At 51.5% G+C, this 15,701-nt stretch overlaps 1 protein-coding gene across 2 annotated transcripts in view; it reads right to left on the reverse strand.

Annotated features, from left to right (window-relative positions):
• Positions 1-15,701, reverse strand: part of SYNDIG1 (synapse differentiation inducing 1) — a 200,888-nt gene that overhangs the window by 82,927 nt on the left and 102,260 nt on the right. For both annotated transcript variants that reach the window (XM_012468651.3, XM_064376336.1), the window contains exon 3: positions 1,057-1,194. In XM_012468651.3, coding sequence (XP_012324074.1) covers positions 1,057-1,194 — 138 coding nt within the window. The remainder of the gene's footprint in view (positions 1-1,056; positions 1,195-15,701) is intronic.

Raw genomic sequence — 15,701 nt, forward strand, 5'->3', positions numbered from 1 at the left:
CCATAAGGGCAGTGACAGGTTCTTCTCTCACCTGTCCAGCAAACCCAACCAACACAAAAACCATCAAGAAGCAACTGCTGGGCTGAGCCAGGGAATCTGTTCAGACGAAGGACCTGCCAGGCCCAGTTGCGTGCAGCCCTGCTCCCAGAACCCAAGAAGCTGGAGCGAGACCCTCTGTGCCTTCTAGGCATCTTCAGCCCTCCCTGAGAACACCCCGTGGTGCCCAGTGCCACCCCCCACCCTGGGCCAGCAGAGAAGTGCCCTTTCTCCCTGTCTTGGATGGGCAGGTAGCAGCGGGCCATGGTGATCCCATCAGCTAACTCTGTCATTGGCAAGCAGACATGTCTTTCTCTGATTAATACAAATGTGAATACAGCTGATTTCTGAATGAATGCTCTGCATTTGGTAGAGAAAAATCTTTCCCATATTTTCAAAATGTAAGCTGCAAAAGGGGCAACAAACAGGATGCTTTGTAGTGAAAAGGGCTGGGAAGCAAAACCTTTAGAAGCTCTGTGCTGGGGAGGAACAGCAGATGACACGCTGAGATGTGCCATTTCCACAAGCAGGGCGTTCACCTGGGGCAGGTATATGGGGGCTGCCCTGGAACTGGAATCTATTTTACAGGAATGAGCCTTTAGCAAGAAAATCAGAACCTTTCTTTTCTTCTTTCTCATTAAGTTCAACGTAGCCCACTGGGCACGGTGTTTCCCGGCACTGGGATCAGTCCACGCACACAACCGCAGCACCTACATGAAGGCCAGCCTCCCAAAGGCCATGTGCCTTCTACCCAGCAGACACCTGCTTCGGTCCTGAAGCCTCTTCTGAAGGCAAGCTGCCTTTGTGAGGACAGGGCCATGTCTGGGATGAGGCGGCCCGAACGGCTCCACCCGGACCCCAGGGCGCCCTGACTTCTCCCAGCCTATCCTCCAACTGAGCCAGTGCCGACCCCACCGTAGTAGCCGCTGTCGGGCGTCCTCGGCTCTCCTCCTCGGCCAGGATTACCGTGTCAACACCTGAGCACTGCGCACCACATGCGACAGACCGAGGCGGCCTTACCTCGTGGGACAAGTAGAAGGCGGCGATGCCCAGAGGCCAGAAGCAGCAGAGCATGGAGAAGACGCTGAGGCCCAGGTGGTCCCGCGGGGGCATCATGAGGAAGTTGTCCTCACTCTCTGTGTCGCTTGAGTAGTCGCTCTGCAAGAGAACCGGCAGGACAGGACAGGAGAGGAGATTAGTGAAGGAGTCATCCTGGGTGGCCCAGGGACGCTGGATAGCATCTGACTGGCGCAGGCCCTACGTGGGAGGCAGGAGCAGTTGCTGATGTTTGAGCCATTGTAACTGCTACACGTACACAGCCTCCCAGGAAGGGCGGCCCCGCCGGGGAAACACTTGCCAAGAACGGGAAGATAATGGTGCCAAGTACGGGGCTCTCAGGTCGTTCGCTTGCAGTTGAGATACTGCAGAAAGCGGTGTGTCTAAGATCCCTGGGATGTGAGTGCCCAGATGGTGGGGACAAAGGTGTCATCTCTCTGAGGATGGGACTGGGGACTTTGCAGGGACTGCCTGCCCGGAAGCCACCTGCAGAAATGGCCCTGTCGCCACCATGCACTGTCAGTAAGTTCTGAGGATGGACTGGGGACTCTCAGGAGACATAGTCCGGGCACATTTTTCTTTGTATTCCAGGACTTCTCACCAGCTGACAAGGACGAGGCAAGGCTGGTGTGGAGCAACAGAGGACACCGTTCCCTGAATCTCTCTTAAGTGTCCCTTGACTCTGAACTGAGTCAAGACATAGGTTGGGTCTGATCTCCACCCCAAGCATGAGGGCAGCTTCCTGAGGAACAGAGAATAGCTCTATGAGCCTCCGTCATGCCCTTTTTCTCTGTGTCCTGGTGGCAGGGGCTGAGTGAGAATCTCCATGGGGTTCTGACGGAGGAGGTGTGTGCTGGGAGCAGGGAATCAAGGGGAAACTCGCACAGGAATTTAGTTTTTAATTTTATATTTTTAAAAACTTTTCTCTTAGGTTCGGGGGTACCTGTGCAGGGTTTTTTTTTTTTTTTTTTTGAGACGGAGTTTTGCTCATGTTACCCAGGCTGGACTGCAATGGCGCCATCTCGGCTCACCGCAACCTCCGCCTCCTGGGTTCAGGCAATTCTCCTGCCTCAGCCTCCTGAGTAGCTGGGATTACAGGCACGCGCCACCGTGCCCAGCTAATTTTTTGTATTTTTAGTAGAGACGGGGTTTCACCATGTTGACCAGGATGGTCTCGATCTCTTGACCTCGTGATCCACCCGTCTCGGCCTCCCAAAGTGCTGGGATTACAGGCGTGAGCCACCGCGCCCGGCCCGCAGGTTTGTTTTATAGGTAAACACATGTCACGGGGGTTTGGCGCGCAGACGATTTCATCACGCAGGTAGCAGCCTAGCGTGCGGTAGTCATTCTTGCTGCTCCTTTCCCTCCTCCCCTGCACCTGCCACCCTCTGGTAGGCCCAGGGTCTGTGCCTGCTGTTCTTCTCTTTGCGTCCATGAGTCTTTGTCATTTAGTTCCCACTTACAAGTGAGAATATGTGGCTTTTGGTTTGCAGTTCCCCAGTAGTTTTTAAAAAGCAGTTCAGATGCTTCCAGTGGTGACCTAACGAGGAGAGCCACGGCCCCGCCCTCCCCACGAAGGGTGCATGGTGCCTCCAGGAGGCTGAATGGCTGGGGTCCTGCCTGGGTGTTGGTGCAGGGGGTGCCTCCTGGCTGTCATTCCACTGGCTGGGCTCTTTCCTCATCAAAATACAGAGCGCTCACACCAACTCCTCCAAACGCCAGGGCCACTCTGCCTAGGCATTTGTCCTATACAAAGATGGAGCCCATCTTACTCCAGATGTGGTTTCCTAGAAGAGTAGCGGCTTGTTTCCTCTCGGAGGAGGCCCTGGCTTCCTAGCTGTCTGCCAGCTGCCCAAGGTTGTTAAGCAGAGGCCTCTTGCCACAGGCTGGAGAGGTTTAAGAATGCACTGGCAGTGCACGGCAGCGACAGGGCCGTTTCTTCAGGTGGCTTCTGGGCAGACAGTCCTTGCAAAGCCAGACAAAAGTGCAGGTGGCCCCACCCTGCGAGTGCCACACATTTGTGGACGCTAGCCCAGCCCTCTGTTCACCCCTGGCACCCTCAGACATTCCTCCTAATAGACACTGGGAAGCCTGCAAGTGACCACGGCCCCCTTTCCTATTTTTGTTAATTAAACACAGGTAAAACTGCCGATCAGAGCCTCTAATCACTGTGCAGCCAGCCGCAGCGCTGCACTGAGACCCGAGGCTCCCGGGTATGGTGCATTTTCATGGGCTCAGTCCAACAATAAGGACTTCCCAGGTGCCCTCGCATGGAGCTTGGGCTGGCTGTTAACTCGCCCCCACAAGCCTGCAGCGCAGGGATCTGAAGTGCCACTCCACCGACAGGGCAAGCGACTTGTTCAGCCCACAGGGCCAGCTCCTGGCCTTGTCCCTCCTGCCGGCCACAGCTCAAAGAGTCACTGCGTCTGTGGTGGCGGCTCCCACAACTGTCTGGGGCTGCAAAGCCTCTGTCCACAGAGCCATGCTTGTGAGATTTCTCCTCTTCATTCGGCACATCAGACCGCATATGATCTCTGAACAGTGAGAGGATATGAAAATTGCCGTCATTATGGCTAAGTGGGGAGAAAAGAGGAACTGCCCACAGGGGCGCATAATTCATGAGGGAGTTGTGAGGCCCCAGGCTATCCAGGTGGAGACATTCACTTCCCAGCCTTGGGGCTGGGGTCTGGAATCTGCAAGAAGGATGCGCAGTGGGAAGGATAAACAGTGGGGAAGGTGTGCAGCATGGAGGATGTGTGGGGGGGCGATGTACAGGGATGACAATGTGCAGCGGGGAGGACCTGCAGGAGGGAGGACAAGCAACAGAGAGGACGTGCATGGGGGAGGATGTGCAGCGTGGAGGATGTACACGGGGGAGGATGTGAAGGGGGAAGGATGTGCGGAGGGGAGGCCAGGCAGCGGGAAGGACGTGCAGGGGGGAGGGTGTGCAGGGGGGAGGAGGTGCAGGGGGGAGGGTGTCCGGGGGGGTGTCCAGGGGGGAGGGTGTGCAGAGGGGAGGGTGTCCAGGGGGGAGGATGTGCAGGGGGGAGGATGTGCAGGGGTGAGGGTGTCCGGGGGGGTGTCCAGGGGGGAGGGTGTGCAGAGGGGAGGGTGTCCAGGGGGGAGGGTGTGCAGGAGGGAGGGTGTGCAGGGGGGAGGGTGTGCAGGGGGGAGGGTGTGCAACATGGAGGACATGCAGTGGGGAGGACGTGCAGGGGCAGGACGTGCAGTATGAATGTCATGCAGCATGGAGGCTGTGCACTTTGAAGGGCATGCCCTGTGGAGTCTGGGTATCTGCCCAGCTGCACCTTGTCACATATGGCCCATGTGCCTTTGGGGGTGTCAGGCAGCTGGTTTTGGGACTGCTGAGCTTCAGAAGGAGCTGTCTCTGCAGGAGATGCTCCGGAGGTCCAACCCGTGACAAACCCGTCCATGTCCAAGACCCCTGAGAGCGGCAGAGCCAGGCTGGGGAACGGTCATTTCCCCCAGTGCCCAGCCTAGCCACTGACCTCAGGGAGTGTGGCAGCCATGGGTCCTGACACATCCTTGCACAAAAATAAAAAATCTGCCTGTGTATGTTTACTTATGTTTTAGTTTCTTTATTTTTAGTTTACAGATGGTGTTATTGCTATGTTGTCATTCCCATTTTACAAAGGACAAAGCTGAGGCCCCAAGAGGTTAAAACACATCTACTCACAGAACCATCCTGTGAGGGGCTGCTGGAGTCTGGAATCCCCAATGCCGACTGCACACCCAGGGCTCTGAGCTGCGTGCTGGGTTTGCACATGGCTGCTTTGCCTGCACACAAACCCCACTGTGCCTCCATTGCTTCTTGTGAGAAGATGAGGTGTCTTCCTCCCCTCTCCCTGCCCGGGACTCTGATGACTCTCTTTCCTGCTGGGTCTGTCTCGTGGTGGTGATGGAGAGGCCCATGGCGACGGTGAGGTTTTCCCGATCTTAGTTAATGCTTGGGGAACCGTTGCCCTGGACCACATAGGCACGTGGAGGCATTGCCTTCCATCTTTAGAAACCGCTTTAGCATTACACAGTCCCAAAGAAGCAAAGATTTAGGCTCCAAGGCACTCCCCCAAAATCTTCACAGATTTTAATTTAGAAGCATAAAGGAATCACACTCTGTAAATTACCAAGCTGAGGCTACATGACACCAAAATAATTCGTCAACTTTGATTGAAATAGATTTTAAAAACTCAGGGCTCAGCATGGTGGTTCACACCTGTTATCCTGACACTTTGGGAGGTCGAGGTGGGTGGATCACTTGAGGTCAGGCGTTTGAGGCCAGCCTGGCCAACATGGGAAACCCCATCTCTACTGAAAATACAAATAAAAAACAACAAAAAAAATTAGCTGAGTGTGGTGGTGCATGCCAGTAGTTTCAGCTACTTGGGAGGCTGAGGCAGAAGACTGCTTGAACCCAGGAGCGGGAGGTTGCAGTAAGCCGAGATCACATCACTGCACTCCAGCCTGGGCAACAGAGTGAGGCTCCATCTCATACAAAACAAAACAAAAAACCCCAAAAACTCAGGCAAATTACAGGGAAGACAAAAACACCCCAGCTCTTTTCTTTGTTCCTTCTTCTGCCAGAAGTGTTCTGGGGTATAAGTGGCCACAGGCATCATGCCACCTGAGAGGGAGGAGAGATGAGGCTGGCCTAGGAGAGGCCACGTGGACACTAAGAAGCCAAGAGGAGAAATACACACAGTCCCCAACACCAAGAAAGACTCATCACGCACAGCAGCTGTTTTAAAGAATCCTCCTCATGGGTCATTTAATTGGTACATCTGGGGAATGAAAGCATTCCAATGGAGTCTGCAATTCATGCAGCGGTCCCGCCTTTGGAGCTAAAGCCAAGGCAGAGAAAGGCAGGTGCCCTGCAGGGCTGTCCATTCTACTGAGAGACACCTGCCTCTTCTAGTCCAGTTCTCCTTTTACCTCCACGGAGAGAGACGGCTCAGTCCCCTCGGGGTTCTCTTCCTGGGGATATTTTAACAAAATAATCATAGCGCAGGGCATGACACCAAGTGTTTGCACACCACAGTGTTCAGCATTGGTGGCAGCTCCATAAGCAAGAGGGTGAGGCGCCTGTTTCAGGAGCGGGAAGCTGAGCGCCGCCCGTGGCCCACTTGTGTGTGCTCACCGACGCTGGTGAGCATCTCATGCACCGTCCGGGGTGGCAGCCCCAATGGCCGCATCTACACTAAGGAGCCCAGCAGCCACTGGCCACATGGAGCTGTGTCAGCTTGAAGTGCTCACAAGTACATACAATCAACACTGGTCCTTCAGTCACACCACATGCTCAGGAACCACATGTGTCCTGTGTCTGTCACATGGGACAGCACAGATGCAGAACATTTCCACCACCTCAGAAGGTCCTATTGGACTGTGCCGTTGTATAGAGCACCTTTGACATAAGCGACTCCATCTTACATTTTATAGGGCACATTTTCAACAGGGACCAGGTGTTTTGCCTGATCAATAAAGGCTGCATCGAACCAGACAAGGACTTGAGCAAGCACACCCTTCCACTATCAGTCCACATCAGAGGACTCTGTGGCCGTAAAAAGAGCAAGGCTGCAGCAGCTCGAACACGGCCACTTAACAGACCGTCTTGCCGCCACTTGTGATCAGGGCTGAGCATCTGCGGTTGAAGGCTCTGCCCACAGCAAAGACTCTTCCGTACAACACACTGATCACTGATGGAGCATCCAGGCCAGGCCAGGGTATTCTTTTCACTCTCGTCACTCTCCCTGGACTGGCTCATGAGCCCCGTTTCCTATCCTCTTCTCTCGATGTTAAATGTAACTTAGTTTGTTGTGGAATGTTTATAATATTTATATGTTGATTAAGTATACTGCAATGTATGGTTTGCAATACTGACTGACGGGTGGCTCAGCTCAAGCCTGCGTCCTGACGCTCTCACTCCCGAGGGAAGGGGAAACACTAGGAATGCCTCCTGGGAACTCCAAGGAGCTCCTGGCCTTTATGATGGAGATTGCAGCATCAATAAAAGCCTGACGTTGTGGAAAGGCACAAACATGTGAGGATCTGGTGATCTCTGACCTTGTGCTGTCTCATGGGATCCAACCCTCTTTACTCTGGGCTCAGCGTCTTCCACCTGCAGAGAGCTCCCTGCCTCTCCTCCCACGTGTAATGAGTGCCCTGCCTGTGTCGGAGCCTGTGCTCTTGCTGTCCTCTAAGCCAGGAACTCTTCCTCTGGATGCACATGTGCCTAGCTTGCCCACTTCATCTGAGGCTTTTGCTCGAATGCCACTTCTCATAAGAGCCTTCCCTACATAGCTGCAAGGCTGCCACCGCCTTCCCAGCCCCTCTATCCCCAGCCTGCTAGGGGCTTCTCCGCACTCACGTGATACTAATTTGTCTACTTCCTGACTCCCTTCCTTTTTCCCTTTTCTTTTTATTCAGACGGAGTCTCGCACTGTCTCCCAGCTGGAGTGCAGTGGCATGATTGGGGCTCACTGCAACCTCCGCCTCCCAGGTTCAAGCAATTCTCCTGCCTCAGCTTCCCAAGTAGCTGGGATTACAGATGCAGGCCACCATCCCTGGCTATTTTTTATATTTTTAGTAGAGATGGGGTTTCACCATGTTAGCTAGATTGGTCTCGAACTCTTGACCTCAAGTGATACGCCTGCCCATGCCTCCCAAACTGCTGGGATTACAGGCATAAGCCACTACACCCGGTCCCTGACTCCTTTCCGCTAAGCTCCAGGAGGGAAGAAATCTGCACATTTTATCCAAAGCTGTATCCTAAGTGCCTAGAACAGTGCCTGGCATATTGTAGGACTCACACACATTTGCTGAATGAATGAGGGATTTGCCTGTGGCCTGATCCAATATGAACAACACTAACTAACGTGGTGAAGCCCCTACAATTTGCACAGAGGACAGTGGAGTACCCAGCAGCTCCACCTTTCTTTGGGCGTATCATTGCCCGTGAGTGCTTTGCATTCAGCCCTGCTGCCTGACCTCTGGTCCTCTCTTCACCCTCTGAAATGCCCTCCTGTGCTCTCCAGGGCACACATCTTCACCATCATTTAGACATGCCCACTGAGAAGGGTTTCATGGTTGGGTGAGAATGAGGACGTGGCTACGGTCAAGGCTATCTTATTTATGGTGGCTCGAGGGCATCTGAGGACAGAGCCAAGGAGAGCACCTGGGAAACTGCAGGTGGACACAGCTCAAGCCCCCTGCGTCTACAGGAGGTGCACTCATGTTGTCTGGTCTTGGCAGGAACCCTGGAGTGAGACACCCTCTGTCCACATCACAGGTGTGTGGAAATGTGAAAGTGGACCCAGCTGCTTTTGATGCCACCAGGCAAGAGCTTTCACTCCCACAGAAGGAAATGACTCTTCATGAGCCACGTGGGTGAGGCCGGTGTCTGAGATGTGAGCCACAGAGACCTTGCAGGGCCAGTGCCGGGGCCATCCTCCTGCACCTGCACCATCGTGCAAGCCCCGGGGGCCCACTGGGTCCACACAGGGATTTTTGGGGGCTGCCTGGCTGCAGAAGACCTGATTCCTTCTGCCCCTGTCAAACCATCCTCTCCGCACCAGACTTCTTCAACATCTCTAGGCCCGCCATTCTTCCTTTTACTCGAAGTCAGGTCACGTAAAAACCACAGACATCTCATGAGGACCCAGATGTGTGATGCACACAGGGCTCACAGGTACACAGCTGTATAGAGATCCAGGGTTCCAGAGCACAGTACACAGCTATGTAGAGATCTGGGGTTCCCAAGCATGGCACACAGCTGTATAGAGATCTGGGGTTCCCGATCACGGTGCACAGCTGTGTAGAGATCTGGGGTTTCCGATCACGGTGCACAGCTGTGTAGAGACCTGGGGTTCCTGAGCATGGTGCACAGCTGTGTAGAGATCTGGGGCTCCCAAGCACGGTGCACAGCTGTGAAGAGATCTGGGGTTCCAGAGCACGGGGCACAGCTGTGTAGAGATCTGGGGTTCCTGAGCACGGTGCACAGCTATGAAGAGATCTGGGGTTCCTGAGCACGGTGCACAGCTGTGTAGCGATCTGGGCTTCCCGAGCACGGTGCACAGCTGTGTAGAGATCTGGGGTTCCCGAGCATGGTGCACAGCTGTGTAGAGATCTGGGGTTCCTGAGCACGGTACACAGCTGTGCAGAGACTTGGGGTTCCTGAGCACGGTACACAGTTGTATAGAGATCTGGCGGTTCCTGAGCACAGTACATAGCTGTATAGAGATCTAGCGGTTCCTGAGCATGGTACACAGCTGTATAGACATCTGGGGTTCCTGAGCACAGTACACAGCTGTATAGAGATCTGGTGGTTCCTGAGCACGGTACACAGCTGTATAGATACCTGGGGTTCTTGAGCATGGTACAAAGCTGTATAGAGATCTGGCAGTTCCAGAGCATGGTACACAGTTGTATAGAGATCTGGAGGTTCCAGATCATGGTACACAGCTGTATAGAGATCTGGCGGTTCCTGAGCACGGTACACAGCTGTATAGACATCTGGGGTTCCTGAGCATGGTACACAGCTGTACAGAGATCTGGCGGTTCCCGAGCACAGTACACAGCTGTACAGAGATCTGGTGGTTCCTGAGCATGGTACACAGCTGTATAGACATCTGAGGTTCCTGAGCACGGTACACAGCTGTATAGATACCTGGGGTTCCTGAGCACGGTACACAGCTGTATAGAGATCTGGGGTTCCTGAGCACGGTACACAGCTGTATAGAGATCTGGGGTTCCTGAGCACAGTACACAGCTGTATAGAGATCTGGTGGTTCCTGAGCATGGTACACAGCTGTACAGAGATCTGGCGGTTCCTGAGCATGGTACACAGCTGTATAGACATCTGAGGTTCCTGAGCACGGTGCACAGCTGTATAGACATCTGAGGTTCCTGAGCACGGTACACAGCTGTATAGAAATCTGGGGTTCCTGAGCACGGTACACAGCTGTATAGATACCTGGGGTTCCTGAGCACGGTACACAGCTGTATAGAGATCTGGCAGTTCCTGAGCACGGTACACAGCTGTATAGAGATCTGGCAGTTCCAGAGCACGGTACACAGCTGTATAGAGATCTGGCGGTTCCTGAGCACGGTACAAAGCTGTATAGAGATCTGGCGGTTCCTGAGCACGGTACACAGCTGTATAGAGATCTGGCGGTTCCAGAGCACGGTACACAGCTGTATAGAGATCTGGCGGTTCCTGAGAACAGTACACAGCTGTATAGAGATCTGGGGTTCCTGAGCACGGTACACAGCTGTATAGAGATCTGGCGGTTCCAGATCACAGTACACAGCTGTATAGAGATCTGGCGGTTCCTGAGCACGGTACACAGCTGTATAGAGATCTGGGGTTCCTGAGCACAGTACACAGCTGTATAGAGATCTGGGGTTCCTGAGCACGGTACACAGCTGTATAGAGATCTGGGGTTCCTGAGCACGGTACACAGCTGTATAGAGACCTGGGGTTCCTGAGCACGGTACACAGCTGTATAGAGACCTGGGGTTCCTGAGCACGGTACACAGCTGTATAGATACCTGGGGTTCCTGAGCACGGTACACAGCTGTATAGAGATCTGGCGGTTCCTGAGCACGGTACACAGCTGTATAGAGATCTGGCAGTTCCTGAGCACGGTACACAGCTGTATAGAGATCTGGGGTTCCTGAGCACGGTACACAGCTGTATAGAGATCTGGCGGTTCCTGAGCACGGAGTCATAGGAAGCCCTGTTTTCATATCTGAAGACATATTGCCTAAGTTACTGACCAATCATCTTAGGTATATACTGTCACACCTTCGGTTTTTCCTACTAGGTAGTAGTTTTTTGTAGAAAGAGAATATTTCACATACTGGTGTGAAACAAGAAAGAGCAAACTGACAAAACCCTCCACTTTAAAACTGCCTTTTGAAATGCTTGTCTGCTGAGCAGGCTGTCACATTTGGATGGGTCAGGTGGAGAACTCGGAAGGGGCTGGGAAGGGGTCCGTGGCTTTCTCAAAAGAAGTGAGGATTTAGGAATCCTTAGGGATATCTGTGCTGGATTGCTGGAAGGGAGATGGGATCGGGAGGAGGAGAGAGGGGGCTACAGAGATTTCAGGGCCTGGGGCACTGCTGAGGGTGAGCAGCTAGTGTCTAGCATGGGGGCAGGACTGGGGAGTCCAGGGACTGTGGTGGTCAATACTCTTCAGCACACAAGTAGAGGCCATCCTATAAACAATCCCAAGTTCATACCTGTGACTCCTTCCCTGTCTGTGCCTAGTGCTCAGATGTGATCTGTGAGTTCACAATTCAGGGGTCAGCCAAGACAGGGGACAAAGCAGGTATCGGAGCCTGGCCTTGGCCCAGCCCCTTCCAGGTATGTGATACCAGGGGCACTTGCCCCTGATCACCTCTCTTCCATCACGCATCGCAGCAGCTCAAAGCAGACACAGCATAAATGCTCAATAATCATCAGCACCAAGCTAGAGCTCGGAATCGTTGTTAAAAAAGGAATCATGGGCAGTGTCGTTGAAATGTCAATTGTATTTCACTCTTTATTCTAATTCCTGAAGGCTGAAAATTCAGTTATTCTCTGTTAATCAGGTCTCCATTAACCAGATAATTCAACCAACAAAACCATCAAATTTTCTAGTAAATATGTGTTTCTAATTGCAACATATTTGATTTTGCTGTAGTCACAAGGATATATGTACCCTTTGGGCTCCTGAAAATGGGGAAAACATGCCCTGTGCCATCAGTGGTTGGCCTGGTCTAACCATCTGGCCTTCATTTGGTTTCTGGGGGACGTCACAGAGCACATGACAATGCGAGTGGCGATGCCATGTGCAGGAAAGAGAGGGACTTTCATGCTGTCGCCGACGCAGTGGTTTTCCACTGTGCTCTTCGGGGCTGAGGGCCTCCAGGAAAGGGGCAAGTGGTGGTAGGGGCTGGGGGATGGATGCCTCAGAGTTCCTAAACCTGCCCAGGCCCAAATAGCTCAGACTTTTCCTGTTTGCATGTTGGGTTCCCAGACAATCTTTTCTAAAACAAATGGGTCTCAGCTAAAATAAATACATTAATATATAATGTTCAAAAATGAGTGAGTCAATCATTCGGAATTAAACAGATTTTTCCTCCTAGTAGTGTCTAGTCCAATATTCCTAAAGCATTTCATATTCTTTAGGAAGGAGGTATTATTAGAAGACAATAATCCAATTAGGTGCAGAAAACATGAAACTTTTCTGTACAGAAAAATATATGAACCTCACAGGGGAAATCAAATAAAACACAAGTGTCTTGCACGTCCTAGAACAAATGAGCTGAAGTTCCCGTTGTGCGAGTCTGGGGCTTGTCTGCTGTAAATGAGGCGCACACCACGTGGCAGCCCTTGGAGGTGAACACTGACCTTGCTTTTCTCTTTTGGAGGCTCCCAATTTGATTCTGGGGCCAGAGTGGACGCTTGCAAATATTTGAAGGAGGTTATTTGCAAATAGACTCTCTGGGAATAAACAGATGTTCCATGCGCACGGACAGAACGGCTGAAGCTGAACAGACCCGCTTCGTAGATCACCTCCAGTCTATTTCCTCAAATCTTGTTTTCTTCCCTTGGGATGGGTGCTTTAGGTCTTAGCACCTACCACATCCCCATGAAGACTCAATTCCCATGATCAACAGACACAGTTAGTTGAAGACCTGAACTCCCTTTCAAAAACGATTGACCCTTTGAGGCAGGCATGGGGTCCTGGAAGGCACACTTGGGGAAGACAGCCCTTGTAAGGCCGCCTTCTGCATTCATTTGTGTCAGACAAAAACCTCACCAGAAGTAACTGTATGAGGCCAAGGAGGCACATCCAGGATTTCCTTGGCAATATCTGCCATGCTCCAGAGAGACAAGCGTTCATTCACAAAGGGCAGTTTTCAAAAGAGAACCGTCTCTGTTAATGGCTATTTGTCCTGGTTAAGTGCAAATGTATTTCTCCTCTGAAAAGTTTCTGATTAGCACCTAACTCTGGCCCTAGGGATCTGTAATGTTCTGGAAGCAGGAGCCGAATGAAATGAAATTCATTAAGATTCACCTCTGTGTGTAGTTCCTGGTTTGTGTTTGTGAAGGTAATGGTACACTGGACTTCAGGTTTTATGCTGTGATGATAAGACATTATTATATCACAGGACAGGGTTTCTACATTCCTGCATTAATGTAAATATTTGTCTTCTAACTAGCTATAGGCGTTTAATCCAATGGTTAGAGTAGGATGAGAAGCTCCTTCATTCAGTTCACTCATCAGGCTGTAAGTTCTTCCTGTGGCCTGGAAGTGCTCAGTGTCCTGGGAGGGCAACTTAGCAAATGCCTTCCTTATTTTGTTTATTTATTTTTTAGAGATGGAGTCTTGCTCGGTCACCCAGGCTGGAGTGCAGTGGCATGATCTCAGCTCACTGCAACCTCCGCATCCTGGGTTCAAGCAATTCTCTTGCCTCAGCCTCCTGAGTAGCTGGACTACAGGCACATGCTGCCATGCCTGGCTAATTTTTTTTCTATGTTTTAGTAGAGACAGAGTTTCACTGTGTTGCCAGGCTGGCCTCAAGCTCCTGAGCTCAGGCAATCTGCCCGCTGCCTTGGCCTACCATGGGGCTAGGATTACAGGTGTGAGCCACTGCACCCGGCCTAGCAAGTGCATCTTGGGACCTGTCTTAGTTTGCAGAAGCAGAGCTTTAGAAGCAGAGCTTGAGTAAAGGATTCAGAGGCAATTGCTTTCTTGGGAGGTGATCTCAGCAAGGATGGTGGGGAAGAGGAGAAATGGGCCCCTGGAGGCTGCTCCTGCTGGGACCTTGAGGAATTGGTGTAAGATGCATTCTGAGTTATCCCTCTGGAATAAACTGACCCTGCTCTACTGGGGGCAGAGATTCTCCCACCCTTTGCAGGGAGGGCAGACTTCAGGTCCTCAGAGAAAGTTCAGGCCCAGGGGTATCTCAAGCAAGAGTCATACCTGAGAAGGTATGGGGTAGGGGGAGCTGAGAGCATCTGCTGCAGAGCCTGTGGAGGAACTGGTGGTTAGCGGATTCCCCCAATGCTGCCCTGGGGGCAGCCCTATGTGGAACAAGACCATGAGACTCCAGGACACTTGAGAGGGGCTGAGAAGGCAGACACATGATGAATACGTCATGCAGGATGAGAAACCTCATCACTGCTGCCAAACAGACGGGAGCCATCAACAGATACATACCCCAGCTTTCAATGACAGGATGGGCCAAAGCTTTCTAAGACTTGGCATGAAAGATCACTACATGATTCAGGTCAAAGTGACCAGGGCAAAGCAGGGCACCCGTGTAAGCTGGCAATGATACTGTTTTTTCCTTGTTTTCATTGTCATATGTTTTTATTTTCACTGTGTGGATATAATTGTGTTGTCTACTGGACTTGAAGAAGGGTCTGGAGGCCCCTGGCTCGGTAAAGGATGTGGGTACAGAGGGAGCAGCACCAGCAAAGCCTGGGGTTGGGAGTGAGCATCACACGCACAGGACTGTGGAGAGCGGGAGGGCATGTCTCAAGTGTGACTGACAGTGACCAAAGCCAGACCACTTCTCCCTGCTTGAACAAAACAGAGCTCATCTTGCATCAACCTGCAGGACTGCGAAGTTAACAGGGATGCAGCCTTCTGTGACCCATCCAGAAGGGCTGGTTTCACAGCTGAGTGTCAAGTTATCACTGTCTGTTGATCCAGTTACTACATGAGTAGCTCTGCTTAAAATGCACGTTGCTTGCATGGGTGATTCTCTGCCCAGAAGAGCTACGTACAGTATGTTATTGACTAAGGCAATGGTTATCCTTTTAGGTCTTCTTATCTCCACTTTGTGTTTTTCTGAAGAATCAGCACATAACCCACTATGGTATTTGCTGTTTTCAGATGCACACTCGAAGCCAGTTTTTAGCATCATGGATTTGGGCTGGCTTAACGGTAAAAACGGGAACAAGGACACCTGCTCTCATCAGGCCTCTTCATTATCGCCTGTCTCACTCCTGGTGCCATGCAGAAGCAGAGCCACGGCCAGAGCCTGGGCACTCCCTTACATCTCGTGTCCCGTGTGCTCTGCTTGTCTCACCTGCGTCCAGGTGGAAGTACCACCTGACCTCACTTACCCTTACAGCAAGGAAAAGGAAAACTAGACTAAGTCATCGTTTTTCACCTGTCAAGTCAAAAATTAATGATACAATTAAGTGAGACTTCAGGGAAACAGGCTGACGAGAACGCAAATTGGTGCAATCTCTAGGGAATAAATTGTCAATATATAACAAAATTACTGATGTGTGTTTTTGGTGTAGCTATCCTAATTCCAGTAATTTATCCTGAAGATTCACATCTGAAAAATATAGAAATACATGTGTACATGGTTATTCACTGCAGCATTATAGGTAACTGGGAAATACTGGAAACAACCTAAATGTTCATTCAAAGGAGAGTGGTTAAATAAACTGCGATACTTCCATACAGTTATGAGAGCTATCAATGTGAACTGACTGGATCGGAACTGAAATATGGATAGATAACATTTCTCTAGACAGAAAAATACAAATGTGTTGGTGTATATATATGTTTATGTATATTTAT

Source organism: Aotus nancymaae, unplaced genomic scaffold (assembly GCF_030222135.1).
Source record: "Aotus nancymaae isolate 86718 unplaced genomic scaffold, 86718_ANA_hifiasm-v0.15.2.pri h1tg000001l, whole genome shotgun sequence".
In the NCBI taxonomy this organism is placed as follows: Eukaryota; Metazoa; Chordata; class Mammalia; order Primates; family Aotidae; genus Aotus; species Aotus nancymaae.